Raw genomic sequence first — 18,470 nt, forward strand, 5'->3', positions numbered from 1 at the left:
CGGGATCCCATATGGGCACCAGTTCTAATCCCAGTAGCCCTGCTTCCCATTCAGCTCCCTGCTTGTGGCCTGGGAAAGCAGTTGAGGAAGGCCTTGTGATCCCATACCCATGTGGGAGACCCGGAAGACGTTCCTAGTTCCTGGCTTCAGATTGGCTCAGCTCCAGCCATTGAGGACGCATGGGGAGTGAATCAGCAGACAGAAGATCTTCCTCTCTGTCTCTCCTCCTCTCTGTATGTCTGACTTTACAATAAAAATATATAAATCTAAAAAAAGAGTTCACAGTAGCTATTTTAAAAAATGTTATTTTTAATATTGTTTACATAGTTGACATAAGGACCACTGATTAGGGTGGGGAGGGTCAAGATATGGGGGAAGGTGGGTGGAACAAATTCCAATTTTCCTTTTTTCCCCTTTTCTCCTGTATCTGGTGGAGAGGAGAGGAGGGGGTTGGGGTGCAAGGAGTGGTGGGGGCTGCTCCCAGCTGCCAAAATAAATCAGTACCTGGGGATAGAGGATGTCTTCTTGATGTCATTTAGAAGAATGTTCTGAGTGTACTGCCTGATGCTGTTGGTTTTGCTACTCCAAAGTTGAGAAAATGCTTCCAAGGTTCACTGGCTGACAGAGTCCACCTTAGTGCACCCACTTGCCCAGACACTTGGCCAGGAGAGTTGTCCAACATCTTCTGCTTCCCATCTTCTATATGGTACTCAACATCCTCTGCAAGCCTAAATGAGCTGGCTGTTATGCCCCAACCCATGCACCTGGGCATGCTGTCCACTGCACAGGCATCAGCAATTGAAGCACAATCCTGATACACGAATTCCAAGGTCAGACCAAATACAATGATTCTCCCTGTGGACAGAATTTCAAATCCAGTAGTCCAGTTGGGAATTCTCCCAAGAAAACTCACCTGGGGTGACTCCAGACCTGACCCGCATTTGCCAGCCAGTACAGGCGCCGGTTCAGTCTGTCACCTGTATCAACCTATGCATTCACTGGTGATTGTAGCTGTCAGCTCAGTTCCATCCACAGCCCCAAGGTCCTATGCAAACCAATGTGTGCTGTGGTTCAACCCAACCCAGCAAGCCACAGACCTGACCCTTGAGCACACCAGCAGGAATTGAAGCCTGGTTGGGGGAGTCCTTCAATTGCCCTCCATGAGGCCTGCCCACAACCCTGGTTCCTGCGTGGCCCAGTACATGGAGCATACTAGTATGGTCCTTGCCACATCCCAACGGGGCTCTCATGTATGGGTGTTGCAGCTTAGCCCACCCCAGCCCACACATATCCAACAGATACTGCTGCCCTGTCCAGACACACCCGCCCCCAGCCCTGGCTCTCATGCACACCAGCAGGAGGTGCATCCTGGCAGAGGAGTGCCCACTGTTTTCCTACTAGAAGCACTCCTAGTCCCAGGTCTTGCACTTTTCCAGGACTACTTGGGTCCAGTCTGATACGACTTACACCCTTTCCCGGCACCAATTAGCAGATGCTGCAGCAAAGCCCAGGTAGTAATCATTTATCCTTGCCATTGTATGCACCAATGGATGAAGTGCCCTGGCCTAGCCTAACCCTCCCCCAAATCCAGCTAACATGCAGGGTGATGGTTGCTGAAGCCCTGCACAGCTCGGATCATGCTCAGTTCCAGCTCTTATGCTCCCCATGGGAATAGTGACCCAGCAAGGGGGCTCCCACAATCCCCTCAACAGGCTCACTCTTGGCCTGACATCTTACATGCGCTGGTAGGTACTATAGCCCAGTCAGGCATGGCCCATCTTGCCTTGGCATGCCTTGCCAGGTGCTGCTACCTGGCTCCACCCGGCCTGCCCTCAATTACAGCCCAGTCCCAGCCCTAATGTGAACCAGTGGGTATTGTGTACCAACCCAGCCTGGCCTGCATCCCACATTGACACTCACACCTGCCAGCAGATGTTGCAGATCAGTCCAATCCAGCCCACCCCCACTTCTGACCCACATGTATGCCAATGGATACTATAGCCAAGCCTAGACTGGCCTCTTATCCCAGTTCACACTCACCAGCTGGCGCCGTATCTCAACAGAGTAGTTCTCCAAGATCCTAGTCATGGACCTTGCGCACACTAGTGGGTGTTTGGCACAGCCTGATTTGGCCTAACTCTAGTTCTGACATTCACCAGCGGGTACCATGGCCTTGCCAAACCAGGCCATACCCATTATGGTTCTCACTGGTGGGTGCTACAGCTTGGCTTGGCTACAGCCCTACCTGGCCCACCCCCAGACCCGGCTCTCATGTGGATCAGTGGGTGCCATGATCTAGCCCAGCCCAGCACATACTCTTACGACCACCAGCGGGTGCTCTAACCTAGCACAATCTGGCACACCCCTAGACTCGACTCACAAATATGCCGAGGGATGCTGCAGCCATGTTCAGCCCAGTCTACCCCCATTCTCAACTTATCCCCCACCTGTTTCTTCTTTTTTATTTGGGAAGTCAGATAAACAGAGAGGAGAAGAGACAGAAAGATCTTCCAGCCGCTGATTCACTCGCCAAGTGGCTACAACGGCCAGAGCTGAGCCAATCAGAAGTCAGGAGCCAGGAGCCAAGAGCCAGGAGAGCTTCCTCTGGGTCTCCCACATGGGTGCAGGATCCCAAGCTTTTGGGCCATCCTCAGCTGCTTTTCCAAGCCACAAGCAGGGAGGTGGATGGGAAGCACGGTTTCCAGGATTAGAACCAGCACTCACATGGGATCCCGGCATGTGCAAGGTGAAGACTTTAACCACTAGGCTATTGTGCCAGGCCCTATCTCCCATCATGATTGTTACCATTGGATGCTGCAGTCTGGAATGGCCCACTCATCCCACAGCCCTGCCCAGGTCCCAACTCTGGCTGGCTGGTGCTATAGCCTAGCCCTACCCAGCCTGCCCCCCATCCCTGGCTCTCATGCAAACCAATCAATGTGACATCGTAGCCCACCATGGCCAACACTGTACTTTAGCTCCTGCACACACCACTGTGCTATGCTTTGGCTCAGCCCTCCTGGTTTACCTACTTAGCCAGCCTGCACATTTGCTGATGAACAGAGCAGCCTTGCCCACCTGGCTCACATCCAGCCCTGACTCTCATGCTCACCAGCGGAGGCTATGGCCCACCAGAGTTTGCCAAGTTCGCTTGCCAGGCCCACATGTGCCAATAGGTGCAAGACCCCTACCACCATAGTCTGCCCTCCTGCCTTAGCCTTTGCATGTGCTCGTGGATATTGAGGCCAGGCCTGACTCACATCCAATTCATGTGTGTATGTTGTTGCTGCAGCCTGGGCCAGCCCAGCCTATTCCCAACCCCAGTTCTCGTGTCAGTGAGTTTCTTGGTCATGCATAGGTCAACCCATTATCACCCCCAACCCTTGAAGAAACCAGTAGATATTGCAATACCACAGGGATAAGCCCACAAATCGCCCATAGAACCTGCCCTCAGATCCAGTTCTCCTGAGTGCCAGTTGGTAACTTGGGCCCACTGTAACATGCCCCTCCTGTCCTAACACTGGCGGGTACAGTGACCTATCCCTGCCAAGCAGGCCTCCCAGCCCTAGCTTTCCTGTGCACTGCTAGGTGGTGGTAGATGCCAACTAGCCCAGCTCAGGATTCCCACTGTAGGCAGGTGCACTGGTTTAACCCAGAAAGGTGCTCCAGTTTCCCTCCTCCATTCTGCTTGGCCTCAGCCCCCTCACTTCCCTACAAGTGCAGTGGCCTGGTTGGTGAAAGCCCCAGAAGTCACACCTCACCTGTAATGTACTCCCCCAGTAGTCCCGATGACCCATACATCCCTACGTCTCATTCCCTGAGCAAACCACAGCCCCTATGCCCACGAGTACAGTGGGGTAGCCTGTCACCTGGAGTCCTGCCCTCCTGCCCAGGGCCCCCTTGTATCCACTTGACAGGGTTACTGCACAGCGCTCCATCAGGGACAACACAAAGACAATGATATTCTTTGTCAATGATTAGTATTTTTAGCTTAATAAATAGAAGGGAAGTATTTGCTTCACCAGCACACACACTAAATGGAAGAGAAAAAAAAAAGTGGACTATAGATAAGCCAGGAAGAACCACACAAGTCGGTTACCTCTTGCAACATCATCATGAAATGGAAATGTATGCTCAGTCAGTGGGGGTGGTAGTGGCAGATTTATATTTGAAAACTAAAAGATCTAGTATTTAATGTTAGATACTATCTCAACTAACTTCTTCCCACAAGCAGCACTTAGAAAGCGGAAGCAAACAGCGTCTGGAAATCCCCCAAACAGTGTCAGACAGGGCAGAAAAACACATTCACACAGAGCAAGGTGTCTGGCTGGTAGCAAGCACACAAGCTTATTGAGTGGAAATGCACAAACACAACTCTCCCACAGAGCCTGAGGTCTGGTATGTCAGCCCTACATCCTAACCCAGGCTAGTAGCTCACAGGGACAGGTCCCACTGCTTGGAGCCTCTCCCTCAGCATCAGGTCCCGTGTCTGCTCCAGCTCCAAGGCGTCCAGCCAGTGCAACCAGCCAGGGGCTCACTTGTGATGTGTCCTGAGGGGCTTCACTCCTTTCAATTCCTGGCAGTCATGCTGGTGAAGAGTGAGGTTCCAATTTTGCTTTACTCAATTTGGTTTCCTTAAAACTTTCATATGAGGTGGCACTGTGGCAGTCACTGCTTGCAACACACGCATCCCATACGCATGCTGACTAACCACAGAACATAACACACTGGAAGCAAGTTTTAGAAGAGCTTACTTGTGGGACGTCCGCTTCTTCATCATGTTTGCAGACACTCCAGCATGGCCTGTAAGACAGGTGAGTTACAATCAAGGAAAATGTATGAAACACAGCTCAGAACACACAGAGAAATTAACCACCAGCAGCCCACACGTAAGAATCATTTGCTCACTGTTTCACAGAGGACGTAAGGCCTCTGGGAGTACAAGGGACAGTGCACAGGCAGCAGTTCCTCCCCACCCAACACCAGCTCAAGGTGGGCACCAGAACCACACAGAGAGTGAGTGGTTACTGCAGCCACAGTGCAACATGGTACGCAACTGTCCTCCTGTTGTGTAAATTGAGAATGGGACAAAATACACAGGTATCTGAATTGAGACAGCAGAGCGGCACCAAATATGGTCTATGAGAACTGGCAAGGAAAGAGGGATGAGCAGGTTTCACAGACATCCCAAGAAGGGACCAGAAGTGAGGCCAGGACTGTAAACCAGTGCAGGCCAGGAGGAGCTGCCGCGGAGGCACAGCCTCCAAGGCCTCCGGGAAGGGGTCTTCAGTCTCTGGCTAAGCCCAAGTCTGCATATAAAGAACGATGAGAAATTACAGCGACCAAAGTTGGTCCAACTCCACTCAGCCGCTTGAGCACGTGGGTCACGCCACAAACTTCCAAAGGGGGATCCCCACTAAGAAGCTGGGGAAACCTCACATCCATCTTCAGCACCTCCTGCCCGACACACTTTGACATTCTTTATAAAATATCAGCAACTGTCTGAATACTTAACCACAGTATGTGGAATATCTAACGCTCCAATAAAAACCGTGTGCAGAAAGATAATTACAATCCCATAATCAAGTGAATCATAGCCAAAACAAAGTATGTAGAAGGGCATGGAGAAACTAAGTCCAACTATTTAAAGAATACAAATACTTAAAAATACTTATAAATACTTTAAAAATGGAAAATACAAAGGAAACAAAAGGCAGGAGTGAAAGATATAGGACTTCAAGCGAAAAGTTCATTGACTGTGGTTAATGAAACAGATCCTTAGTGTGCGGGAGCACAGCCCTACTGACAAACCACCCTAAGGGGAGACATAAGGGAGGAAGGAACACAGCCCCAGGGAGCCACGGGACGCACGAACTGGTCTGACATACAGGAAACTGGACACGAATTTGAAGGAAGAAAAGAGTATAAAGTTTTCCACTGGTAATAAACAATATATGACCACAAAGCCAACAAAAGAGCAAAAACAGGAGCAGGCTGGGGCAGACGCTGTGATAGAGCATCACATGGGACGCCCACATTTGATATCAAAGTGCCTGCTTAGAGCCTCAAGTCACTCCACTTGCAACCTAGCTTCCTTTGCTAAAGCCTGTGGACGCAGCCAGTCTCGGCTCAGTGCTTGGGCCTCTGCTACCTACCTAAGAGATCTGGACCGAGTCCTGGACTCCTGGCTTTGGCCTGACCTACTATCTTTGTCTTTTGCAGTCATCTGGGGGAATGAACCAGAGGATGGAAGTTGCTCTCTCTCTCTCTCTGGCTCGTTTGATCTTGCTCATTCCATCTGTCAAGTAGATGAAAGCAACATTCAAAAACAGTGGGTATTTGGCCTAGCAACCAAGACCCACATGAGGCGGCCAGTACTGTCAGAACAGTAGTTAAATCCACTGCCTATAATGCGTGACCCGTACAAGTGTTGGGTCTGGTTCCAAACAGCATACTCCTGATGCAGTTCCTTGTTAAGGCACCTAGAAAAGCACCAGAGGATGGAAAAATGCTTGGGCCCCTCCCTGCCAGCCATGTGTTCCTGGCTCCTGGCTGGCCTGCCTCAGCCTTTGCAGCCATTTGCAGTGTGAACCAGCAGACAGTTCTGTTCTCTGTAACTGCCTTCTAAGTGATTGAGGGAATAAATCAATCTATATAAATCAATAATGCAGACCATATGTGGCAGCAGTGATTGCCCAAGAAGCTGGGTTCCTGCAGCCCTTGTAGGAGACACAGTGGACTGCTTCTGGGCTTCCGCCTGGCCCCTACAGTTGAGGTCATCTGTGGAATGACCCAGCAGATTACAACTCATTCTACTGTGTGTCTTCTCTCTGTTTCTTGAATAACTTAAAAACAAAGTACCTCACACCAATGTTCTTGCTGATCAAATTTCTGAGCCCAACTGGTAAAGAGAATATTTAAAGCCAGCCAGGACTGAGTGCTTGTCACAGTGGTTAAGGCAAGACGTGAGATGCCAGCATCCCTTACCAGAAGCCATGGCAGTGCTGCTGCAATTCAAGCTTCCTGCCAGTGTGCGCCCTGGGAGGCATCAGGTCACCCCAGGGGCAGGACTGCACTCTGACCTTCTGGCTCCAGTCTGGTCTAATCCCACAAGCTGCAGCTATCTGAGGAATGGACCACTGGAAAGATCTCTATCCTCCCTGTTTCTCTGCCTTTTAGACATACAATAATAATTTAAAAAAAAAAAAAAACTCATATAAAAATAGCCAAAGAATACGACGCACACTGAAATAGGGAAACAACTGACACAGCAGTTCTAGATTTGTTGTCCCACAAGGAATATAACTGAAAGCACTACAAGACAAGCCAACCAGGCAGCAGGTCGAGCTGCCACTCAGAATTCCTGGCAGACAGCAGACCATCACTCAAACACTGAGTCCCTGCCACCAGTATGGGAAACCTGGACAGAATTCCTAGCTCCTTGGCTTCAGCCTGGACCAGCCCGGGAAGTAAGCCAATAAACAGAACTTCCTGTTCTCCCTGCCTCTGCACACATGTATGTATGCATTGTTCCACATCTCAAATTAAAAACAAACATTTTCAGGGCCTGGCATGGTAGTCTAGTGGCTACAGTTCTTGTCTTGAACACACTCTGGGATCCCATATGGGTGCCGGCTCTAATCCTGGCAGCCCTACTTCCCATCCAGCTCCCTGCTTATGGCCTGGAAGGGCAGTGGATGACGGCCCCCAAGGCCTTGAGATTCTGCTTGGGAGACCTGGAAGAGGCTCCTGGTTCCTGGCTTCAGATCGGCTCAGCTCCAGCCGCTGGGGCCACTTGGGGAGTGAACCAGCAGACAGGAGATCTTCTTCTCGTCTTTCGTCCTCTTTCTGTATATAACTTTGCAATAGATAAAGTAAACATTTAAACATTTAAAATAAACATTTAAAAAATGGGCATTGTAGGCAATTGGAGAGTAAATGAGAACTCTGACTGGCTGTCTTGCTCAAAAATAAATAAAGTTTTAAAAAGGGTAATTCAAAAAGGTAAGATGGCCAATTCACCAAGAAGGCATACTCCTCAACACATCTAAACCTAATTCTACAAACAGGGTTCGGCGCTGTGGTACACTGAGTAAAGTCGCCATGGTGCTGCCATCCCATGAGTGCTGCTCCATGCCCCAGTGCCCCACTGTGAGGCCGTGCCTGCTAACAGCCTGGGAAAGCAGTGAAGATGTCTGCAGCGTTTGGGCCATAAAGCCCTGGCTTTGCCCTGTCCCAGTCTTGACTGTCGCAGCCCACTGGGGAGTGAACCAGAGGATGGAAAACCTTTCTGTCTCCCTTTCTGCCAAGTCTGACTCTCACACAAGTAAGTAAAGCTTAAAATAAAACAAAACACGTGAAGCAAAAATTGATGACATGGCCAGGAAGGAAACATGTGAAATTGTATCATATTACACAAGTTCTCCAGTCTCAGCAATTGATGCAACTAACTGAAATGAAGACTACATGAAATCATGACCTACTGAAGGTCGTGAACAGCCCATCTAACTTAGCTGACATTTGTAAACACTGGACCAATTATGCCAAAGCACACATTTTTCCAAGTTGGCATAGAAACATTCATCCAGGTGCCATCACATGCCAACTCATAGCACGTTTCAATATACTTAAAGACAATTTGAAATCATAAAAACATAACCTCTTACCACATTAGTTAAGCCAGAAATAATAAAATATTATCTGAAAAATTAAGCATAGTAAAAAAAAAATTTTTTAAGATTTATTTACTTGAAACATGGAGTGATAGAGAAAAAGGGGTTTTCCTTCCACTGCCCTCTTTTAGTGGCAAGCTCCGGAGCCACTTCCTCCACAACTCCCACATGGATGACCAAGACCCAAGCATCTGGGTATCAGTGGCCACGCCAGCAGGTGCATTAACCAGAAACCATCAGAAGCAAAATAACTGGGACTCAAGTTGGCACTGATAGAGGATTTCAGCACAGCCAGCAGTGGCTTAAGCACTGCACCACAACACTAGCTCCCGGACAACAGCTTTCTAAAGATCCATAGCTCAAAGGCAAACTCACATAAACAACCCATCAACATCTATCAAGCAGTACTAACAATATTCATCAGGAACATCTGTTTAAAATGATAAATTATGAAGGGAAAAAGGACTTTTTGAGGCTCTGGAATGTTGTGGCGCATCGTGTTAAGCCACTGCCTGCAATACTGACGTCCCATATGGGTGCAGATTCAAGACCACAATGATGCTCCTGGGGAAGCAGAGGAAGATGGTCCAAGTTCTTTTTTTTTTTTTTTTTTTTAATTTTTATTATTTTTTCATTGGAAAGGCGGATATACAGAGAGGAGAGACAGAGAGGAAGATCCTCCGTCCGATGATTCACTCCCCAAGTGAGCGCAACGGGCCGATACTATGCCGATCCGAAGCCAGGAGCCTCCTTTGGGTCTCCCACGAGGGCGCAGGGTCCCAAAGCCTTGGGCCGTCCTGGACTGCCTTCCCAGGCCACAGGCAGGGAGCTGGAAGGGAAGCAGGGCTGCCGGGACTAGAACCAGCACCCATGTGGGATCCCGGGCGTGCAAGGCGAGGACCTTTAACCACTTGCGCCACCGCGCCGGGCCCAGTTCTTAAGCACCTGCACCCACATGGAAGCCCCAGAAGAGGTTCTGCTTTGGTCTGACACAGCCTGGGTGGCTGTGGCCATTTGGAAAGCGAGCCAGATTTCTTCTTTCTCTCTCCCTCTTTCTGTGTATATACCTCTTCTGTGTAGCTCTGGCTTTCAAATAACATTTAAAAAAAAAAAAAAGAAAAAAAAAAGACTTCTTACCATGAAGTCAGCACAGTGGAGAGGACAGGAGGCTCCTGATCATCTGCCATTGCCCTTCTCTAGCACTTACAGTGAGCTGTGCACTGAAGCAAGCATTTCAATATTGTCGCATTTACAACATTTAAAAGTTAACTAAATATAGCTGAAGTTCAGAGACAAAGATGTTGTGATGGGGGATCTGAGTGTAGAGAGCAAGTGTGCCCTGCCCCTCTAGTGAGTGAGGAGGAGAGAGGGGCAAGGAGGGCACTAATGGTGAAGCGAGCACTTGCCAGCAGCAAATCCTCCAGAAGCATTCCTGTGACATCTCTGGGCTGCACAGCACACCAGGAGGAGGGAGGGGAAAAGGAAAAAGGCAGGATCCACCGAGGGTTTACTCAAACTGCACCTGGTGTCCAAACCCCTTTCCCCCAATACGCACAACACCCCGCTGGATACACCATGTGCTGACTTCTGGGCAAGGCAGGTGCTTCACGGGCCAATCACACAGACATCATACCTGCCTTTCAACAAAAAACTACAAGGTACATTAAACACAAAAATGGACTGAAGAGACTGAACACATATCGGGACCAGACTCAGAAATGGCAGGATGTTGGAGTGATCAGGACAGGAATTTGAAATCATTAATATGCTGCAAAGTTCAGTGAGTAAGTGAAAAAAAAAAAAAAGATTCTAGACACAGATCTTACACCTTTACAAAAATGAGGTTAAAATGGGGACACAAACCTAAGTTAACATATGAAATTATAAAATACCTGGTAGGTAACACAGGGACAATCTAGATGACCTAGGCTACAGCAATGACTTGCTAGGTGTAACACCAAAGGTATCATCTATGAGAAAAACAAAAAACTGTAAGAAGCTGGAACTTCAAGAAAACCTTAAATGCTGAAGACAAGGTCAAGACAGCCCATGGTCACACAAGCCCCAGATTAGCAGCAAGTAGCTGCATCGGAAACACCTAATTCAGGAGGTCTGGCTTTAGCAGCTCTGATGTGATGACAAGATGCGGACTTGGAGAGCTTTCCGGTCACACGATTAGACCTTAGCTGTCCCTGAGCCTGTCCCCACAGCGGTGTGTGACCGCTCCACGTGTTTTCAGAACCTCCAACTCTCAAAAGTGTCAAGAGAACTTGGCCCACTTCTCAATCTTCAGAAACCCCAGGAAACTTAAGAAACCCCTCTAATAAAACTGCCCTGAAGTTCTCCACTATTAGACAAAAATACTAGAAAATGCAAAATTGAAGAGGTAGTCAAAGATCTGGGGCTTGCCAAGGTCACAGGAAGTCAAAGCTCAACAGAGTGCAGGGATCTCTAATGCAGGAGAATCATGCTGTATGACACTGTAATGGCAGACGCACACCATCACATCTCTGCCCCAAGCACACACGCACAAGATCAACAGGAAGCCCAGTGCAAATCGCCGCTCTGGATGCGACACACACTCAGAGTAGGCTGAAATCAGCCAAGCATGTAGGATAGACAGTGGGAGAGCTATACATCTGTGAGAAGGGGCAACAGGAATTTTGTGTATTTTCCATTCCATTTTGCTGTAAGTTCAAAAGTAAGATCTAATTAAAACATTCCTTAAAGGGCCAGCATTGTGGAGCTATTTCATTGAATGGAATTTCTCTTTCTATATCTGTCATTCTGCTTTTTTAATAAATTTTAAAAGACCTAAGAATCTTTTTAAGAAACATAACACAGACCCCACAATTTCTCCAAGGAAATGACTCATACCATAAAAAGTGAGAGAAAATAATATTTTTCACAAAAAGTTAAAAACTCTAATATTAGAAGAACTTACAAAAGTTGAGGAAATAACAGAAAAAGGCCTAAGAGGTTCCTAGAAGACATACAGCCTCATACACGTAACTACCCTTACAGACCATTTCTCACCAATAAAAGCAACACAACTCACAATTGTGTCAAAGAACACTAATGGCAAGTCTTCCATGTAGCTGGCAGGAGTGCAAAAACAAAACAATTATCCAAGAGGGAAATACGGTGATCTTTATAAAATCACATACGCATTTAAGATCTGAGTCGACCCTACTTTCAGAAATTCACCCAGTGACAGACTGGCACGCTATATGCACAATGCCATTCATGACAGTTCTATTTGCAATAACAGAACAGTGGAAACAATTCAAGTGCCCAGAAAAAATAAATGAACATGGTCATACAATGGAATACTATTCAGTCCCAAAACAGCATAAGCGGGAGCCACCACTGTGGCACAGAGGGTAAAGCTGCCACAGGGATGCCGTCATTTCACAGGGGTTCCAGCTTCAGTCCCAGCTCTTTCACTTCCAATCCAGCTCCCTGCCTAACATGCCTTGATGGCCCAAATCTCTGGGCTCCTGCACCCATGCGTGCAGAGACCCAAAAGAAGACCTTGGCTCCTGGTTCTGGCTTATTGCAGTCATTTGGGAAATGAACCAACAGGATAAAAAGATGTCTCGGTCTCTCCCTCTGTGTGAAATTCCGCCTTTTCAAATATATAAATATACTCTTAAAACAAAAACAAACGCCACACAGCGGATACTCTGCATTGGGAATGACCACCAAGACTATTAGGTGGCAAAGCCAACTAACAGATTAGGAGTATTGTAAATACTACCTGGGTACTAACACGTTCATCACTGACGATGGTTTCTATCTCCTGTCTGAGGCTCACTGACTTTCCAGCAGAAAACAGAACAAGACCCTTTACTAAGAGGCTGAATTACACCTATCTATCGAAATGAAAAAAGATCCATAATGTACAAACATTCTATGCCTCAAAAATAGCTACATTATGCAAAATTACAACATTCAGAGAAACCAAAACTGGTTTAACATACAGCTTTACTCAAACAAAGGTTCTAAAATAAGATGAACTCACTCAGTAACTAAACCGTGTGTAGAACTAGATATCTGACTACCCAGAGATCCTTGTGGATTAGAAACACCTTGCCACATCACACTTGCTCATCCAAACTCGGATACACTCCTCCCTGGAAGCCCCTTTCCCTCTCTCCCTTCCCACAGGGAGTCTGTTACGGTGATACCCCTAGCAGGTCACAGATTTCATAAGCCTAGGGCTGCATACCATGTAGCAGTCTGTGGGGCAAGGCCTTAGCAGAAGGTAATGGGTGTGTGTGTGCACACAAAACTCCAAGGCAGAAACGAGAACATCGGAGAGATGAGCTGTACCTGTATATGAATGATATCACCCTAGTAATCTGAAAATCACTCTCCAGAGAACACATCCACAAATATTAACCCACTCACAGGGACCCTCATGATTTCACAAAATATACTACATAACTAAGGTCACTTTCTCACACATAGCTTCCCTCCACATCCTTGGTACTCATCAAATGAAGGCTCTGTAGACTAACAGCAAAGAAACAAATCACCAGAGCTAACTCCAGAAATGTTTAAATGCAATTTACATTCTCAGAAATGCAACCTACTTGCACTAATAAACAAGCATGAGAATTAAAAAATGACCCAGAAGACAGCAAATGGAAGGATAGATCTAAGAGGCCTAATATCCAAGCAAGATATTCCGGACTAGACAGTGAACAGGAGATGACTGAAGAAGTACTCAAAATTCTGCATTGTTCAGACAAAGCTGGAAGCCATAACTCACAAGGACACTCCTTAACACACGTTAGCATCGTGTTTCAGAATGCCTAGAGAAAAGGCAGGAAGGTAAAACCCACTGGTCACAAAGAATGAGCAATGAAGAACACCAGCCAATCTTTACTAAATATAATGGGACCTCAACCAATAGAGAAATGCTTTGAAAATTCAGACTAAAGAGTACCTCCCTTGTAACTTTCCATTAGAATTACAGATTGAGCATGATGGCAGAATAAAGACAGTATTAAGACCTCCAGAAACTACTTTCAGGGGCCAGCAATGCGGCACAGCAAGTTAAGCCCCAGAGTAAACCACCAGCGTATCAATTCAGAGTGCTGGTTCAAGTCCCCACTGCTCCACTTCCAATCCAGCTTGCTCATGTGCACGAGAAAGCAGTAGATGATGGTCCGGATAGGCGGGGCCCTGTCACCCACTTGGGAGACAAAGATGGAGTTCATTTGGGTCTAATCAGCCCTGGCCATTTGGGGACTGAACCAATAGATCATTGTGCCTTTCGAAAAAGTAAATCAGAAAGCCAGCAAGTGAGTGAGACAAATTACTTCTATACACACTTTTAAAGAACTATTGATATAGACAATTTCAAACGTATGCAAAAGTAGAAAATAAGAATGAATAACCGTATACCTCACATGTAGCTTTGATAACCAATTCATTCACTGCCTACTCTTCAACTTGTTAAGACGTACATGCTTCACCTGGACAAGTATAAATACCAGAAAATGGTTAGCACAGCCTGCAGGAAACATGAAAAAAAAAAAAAAAGTGGAAAAGGAATTCCTACAGTGGCAAAGTGGCAAGAGATCTAGTACTCAATCAAAACAAACCAAAAAAGATAAAGTTCTATAAAAATATAAAACATTATTTTCACATACAATTTTTTTTCAGATAATTGTACCAAGGAGTTTTAGCAAATTTTGGGAGAAGACAAAATGCCTTCAAAAATAGTAATAATAATGAAAATGTCTTACTTACTTACACAACAAGGAGAAACAAAGCACACAGGCTCCTCCACCTACTGGCTCATTCCCCAAATGGCCGCAACAGTCAGGGCTGGGGCTGGCCCAGGAGGGTCCAAGAAGCTCCTCCAGCGCTCCCACACAGGTGCGGAGGCCCAAGCACTTGGCTCAGCCTTGATTCCTTTCCCAGATTAGTGGGGACCTGAGCTGAAGATGGAGGAGGAACAGCCGTGATCTGAACTGGTGCCCATATGGAATGCCAGTGTGTAGGCCATTACCTAACCTGCTACCCTACAATGCTGGCCCCAATATCAAGTTGCTATCTCAAGCAACAGAAAGAAAAGTTAACCATTAACTCCAGGAGAAACAAAATGCTCTAGCAAAAAAGCAATTATACATTACTTGGCCCAACAATGTATTACATATACATATCAATTATAATAGAATCACCTCATAATTTTAGCCAAACACAATTAGCAAGCTAGTGGGAAAGGAAGATATTATGTAAAAGATTCATAATTCTGTGTACAAGTCATCTAATACTTTTTTAATGTTATAAATTTTGAGAGTGAAAATCACAATGAGTTAACAGTCCTACCTCTGGAGTTTCTATTTGTTTTGCCTTTTAGCGTGACTTGGTATCAACAACCATAAATTTGTATCAAGTTGATACAAAAAACATCAAACTTTTTTTTTAAAGCATCTACATACACAAGGAAAAAAATCTTTGATAAATCTATTAGGTACAGTGATATTTATTGTTATCATCACCTGTACTAGCATATTTAAAATAAGTCATAAAAGAGACAATACCACTACCACTAGCAAAAGCAACAGATAAGAACAGTAGGGGAAAATATGTGAAAAATTTTACCATAAAAAAGTGGTTCCTACCTATGCTATACTATTTATTTCCATTTTCTCCACAGTACCAGGCTCTTACTCTCTTCTTCCACGTAGCTCATAGCAACTCTAATCGTGGTGTCTTCCTCTAACCTCCCCAGCATGACATAGGTCATAGGACTCTGCATTCCACACTGGTGCTAGCCCATAGCCTGGAAGAAGAAATGCTACAGAAAGGAGCAAGAAAAATCTGGACAGACCTTGCTGGGGTTTTCCAGCTGGGACATAAGCAATCTTGTCTGCTTAATGAGGTCTTCTTCAATCTCACAAGACCTGGGGCAGCCTCCTGACTGAGCAGTTAGTGGAAGTGCTATACTGCCCCACATCTTGTGCCTCATCAAACTTTCTTTCTTTTTTTTTTTAATACTTAGGCAGATATACAGAAAGAGGGGAAGACAGAAAGATCTTCCATTCACTGGTTCACTCCTTAAGTTGGTCCTCACAGAAGGAGCTGAGCTGATTCGAAGCGAGGAGCCAGGAGCTTCTTCCAGGTCTCCCACATAGGTGAGGGTCCCAGGGTCGTGAGGCCACCCTCTACTGCTTTCAAAGGCAAGTAGGGAGCTGGATGGGAAATGGAGCAGTCGGGACATGAACTGGCACCCACATGAGATGCCAGTCACGCTGGCCCCATCTCTATCTTTTGTAATATCCTTTATCATAATCTGGCAAGCATGTTACCCTGAGCTGTGTGAACTACTCTAGGAAATTCCTCAAACTCAGACAGGGGTTTGTGACAACCCTGAATCACAGTGTTTTGAGACACCCAGACTTGGAAACAGCATCTTAAAGGGGACCGTCTCACGCACGCAGCCTTCACCCAGCCTGTGGGACCTGGTATTATCTTCAGATAGAATGTCAGGATGGAACTGCAGGCCATCCTGCTGAAGCCTAGCACAGAATTCTTCAGCTGGGAATAAGGAGAATTCCCCCCCCCCTGCTTTCGGGCTCACAGAGGCACAGTGCTGTATTGTTTATGCAAGGGGAGCAGGGAGGAGCTACTTTCCTCCTGCTCTATAACCATCCAACAGTAGGAGAAAAAAAAAAAAGAAATAACCTTATAGCTCCCGAAACAGCTAACAAGCCAACCAATCCAGAATATCTGTCAGTCATATTAAGAAATACTGAACAAGAATTAAGTATAATACTGAACAAGTGTTAAGAAATACTAAACAAGAAAATGTAAGATCAAACATATAGGGATTCTCAATTTTCCCTTTAAACATTTAACATCTCCTGGGTCACTTTCAGTATTTTTTCTTCTTACCACACTACACAGCTTCCTTCTTAATAAGGATGATTTAAAAAAACACACACAATAAAGAAAACAGAAACACTGAGTTTGGAACGATGTACATACATGAACTTTGGACAATGGATTACCACTTCAAGTGACCCTGACTCAGGAACTTCCACCAGGCAATAAAATCCAACAGTTACCCTCTCATCCGATACAATGAAACCAGTGTAACAGCAATGCTATTAAAAACATCAGGCACCTGACCTGTTATTTCATCTAATCTTTAACTCCAATAGCACATTTTTAGGTAAGAAAAAAAGGGCTGACCAGACTAAAAAAGAGCATCAATCTGAAAACAGCTATAGAAAAGAAGTGGGATTCTCAGTAAGCTCTCAGACGGTGTCTGACACAGCAGTCATTACTATCCTAAGTGAAGTCTTTTTGATAAGCATAATTTTTTTTTTTCATTGGAAAGGCAGATATACAGAGAGGAGAGACAGAGAGGAAGATCTTCCATCCGATGATTCACTCCCCAAGTGAGCGCAACGGCCGATGCTATGCCGGTCCGAAGCCAGGCACCAGGAACTTCTTCCAGGTATCCCACGCAGGTGCAGGTTCCAAAGCTTTGGGCCATCCTCGACTGCTTTCCCAGGCCACAGGCAGGGAGCTGGATGGGAAGTGGAGCTGCCAGGATTAGAACTGGCGCCCATATGGGATCCCGGCACATTCAAGGCGAGGACTTTAGCCACTAGGCCACGGTACCGGGCCCAAACATAATTTTTTAAATTAATTTTTATGTGAAAGGCAGAGTTACAGACAGAAGGTGAGGTAGACTGAAATCTCTCATCTGCTGGTTCATTCCCCAAATGGCTGCAACAGCCAAATGTGGGCTGATCCAAAGCCAGGAGCTTCCTCGGGGTCTGGTCCCATGGCTTTGGATCATCCTTCTCTGCAGCTCTGCCAGGCCACAAGCAGGGAGCTGGATGGGAAGAAGAGCAGCCGGGACACGAACCGGCGCCCCTACAGGACTGCAGCACCACAGCAGCAGCTTACTCTACTACGCTGCAGTGTAAACCCAAAATATCATTTTTTGCAAAGGTTGTTTATTATTTTTTTAGTCTGAGAAGCAGAGTCAGAGATAGAGAGAAAGACAAAAAAAGAGATCTTCCATGTCACTGGTTCATGCCCCCAAATGCCATAACAGCTAAGGCTGGAGCAGGCCAAGGCAGGAGTTGAGAACTCGATCCAAGCCTGCTATATGGATGCAGAGTCCCAGCAACATTACCAGTGAGCTAGATCAAAGGCAGAGCAAGCAGGACTTAAACCAGCAGTCAAACTGGATTAAGCATCAGCAACAGCAGCTTAATATGCAAGGCCAGGCACTGGCCTCATAGCAAATGTTGAAATCAGTATTATTTTTATACAGAGATAACCAAAATGATACTTAGAAAATCTTAGTCTCTGCGGATTCTATGAAAAAGGCACTCCAAATACACTGCAAAGGTAACCAGCTTGGTAATGCTTGTAATAAGTCTGCTAGCATATTCCCATAATAGTGTAACAAAGAACCTTAAAATATATGATGGATTTTTCCTCAACTCCAGATGTTTATGGGGCTGAAGAATAAAATTCCAAAGAAAATACAACTTGTCTATTTTGTAGTGTATCCTATAAGGTTTATTTTATCTTTCTGCATACCTTAAAAATAAGAATTAATGCAACTAAATAGCCATCTCATTTTCATTCTAGTAGGGTTCCTTTCAAAGGAACCTTTCAAACAAACTCCTGAACTTCTCTTTCTTCCTTAAAGCTGTTCTAAATATCCTCAACTTTCTCAATTCAATATTCACCTTTCATTCTTTCAAAAAAAAAAAAAAAAAAGACCTCATTCACTTTACTATCCACCAAGTA

The 18,470-nt window shown here is 45.9% G+C and overlaps 1 protein-coding gene across 11 annotated transcripts in view; it reads right to left on the minus strand.

Annotated features, from left to right (window-relative positions):
• SPIN1 (spindlin 1) overlaps nt 1-18,470 on the minus strand; it is a 63,669-nt gene that overhangs the window by 18,463 nt on the left and 26,736 nt on the right. For 8 of the 11 annotated variants that reach the window (XM_040963699.1, XM_040963708.1, XM_040963697.1 and 5 more), the window contains one exon: nt 4,755-4,803. In XM_040963699.1, coding sequence (XP_040819633.1) covers nt 4,755-4,803 — 49 coding nt within the window. Of the gene's footprint in view, nt 1-4,754; nt 4,804-6,155; nt 6,250-10,564; nt 10,643-14,087; nt 14,159-18,470 lie in introns of those variants that run through there. The other 3 variants (XM_040963704.1, XM_040963706.1, XM_040963705.1) reach the window with 3 other exon arrangements.

Source organism: Ochotona curzoniae, unplaced genomic scaffold, assembly GCF_017591425.1.
Source record: "Ochotona curzoniae isolate NIBS_2020 unplaced genomic scaffold, NIBS_Ocur_1.0 scaffold_3208, whole genome shotgun sequence".
Lineage (NCBI taxonomy): Eukaryota > Metazoa > Chordata > Mammalia > Lagomorpha > Ochotonidae > Ochotona > Ochotona curzoniae.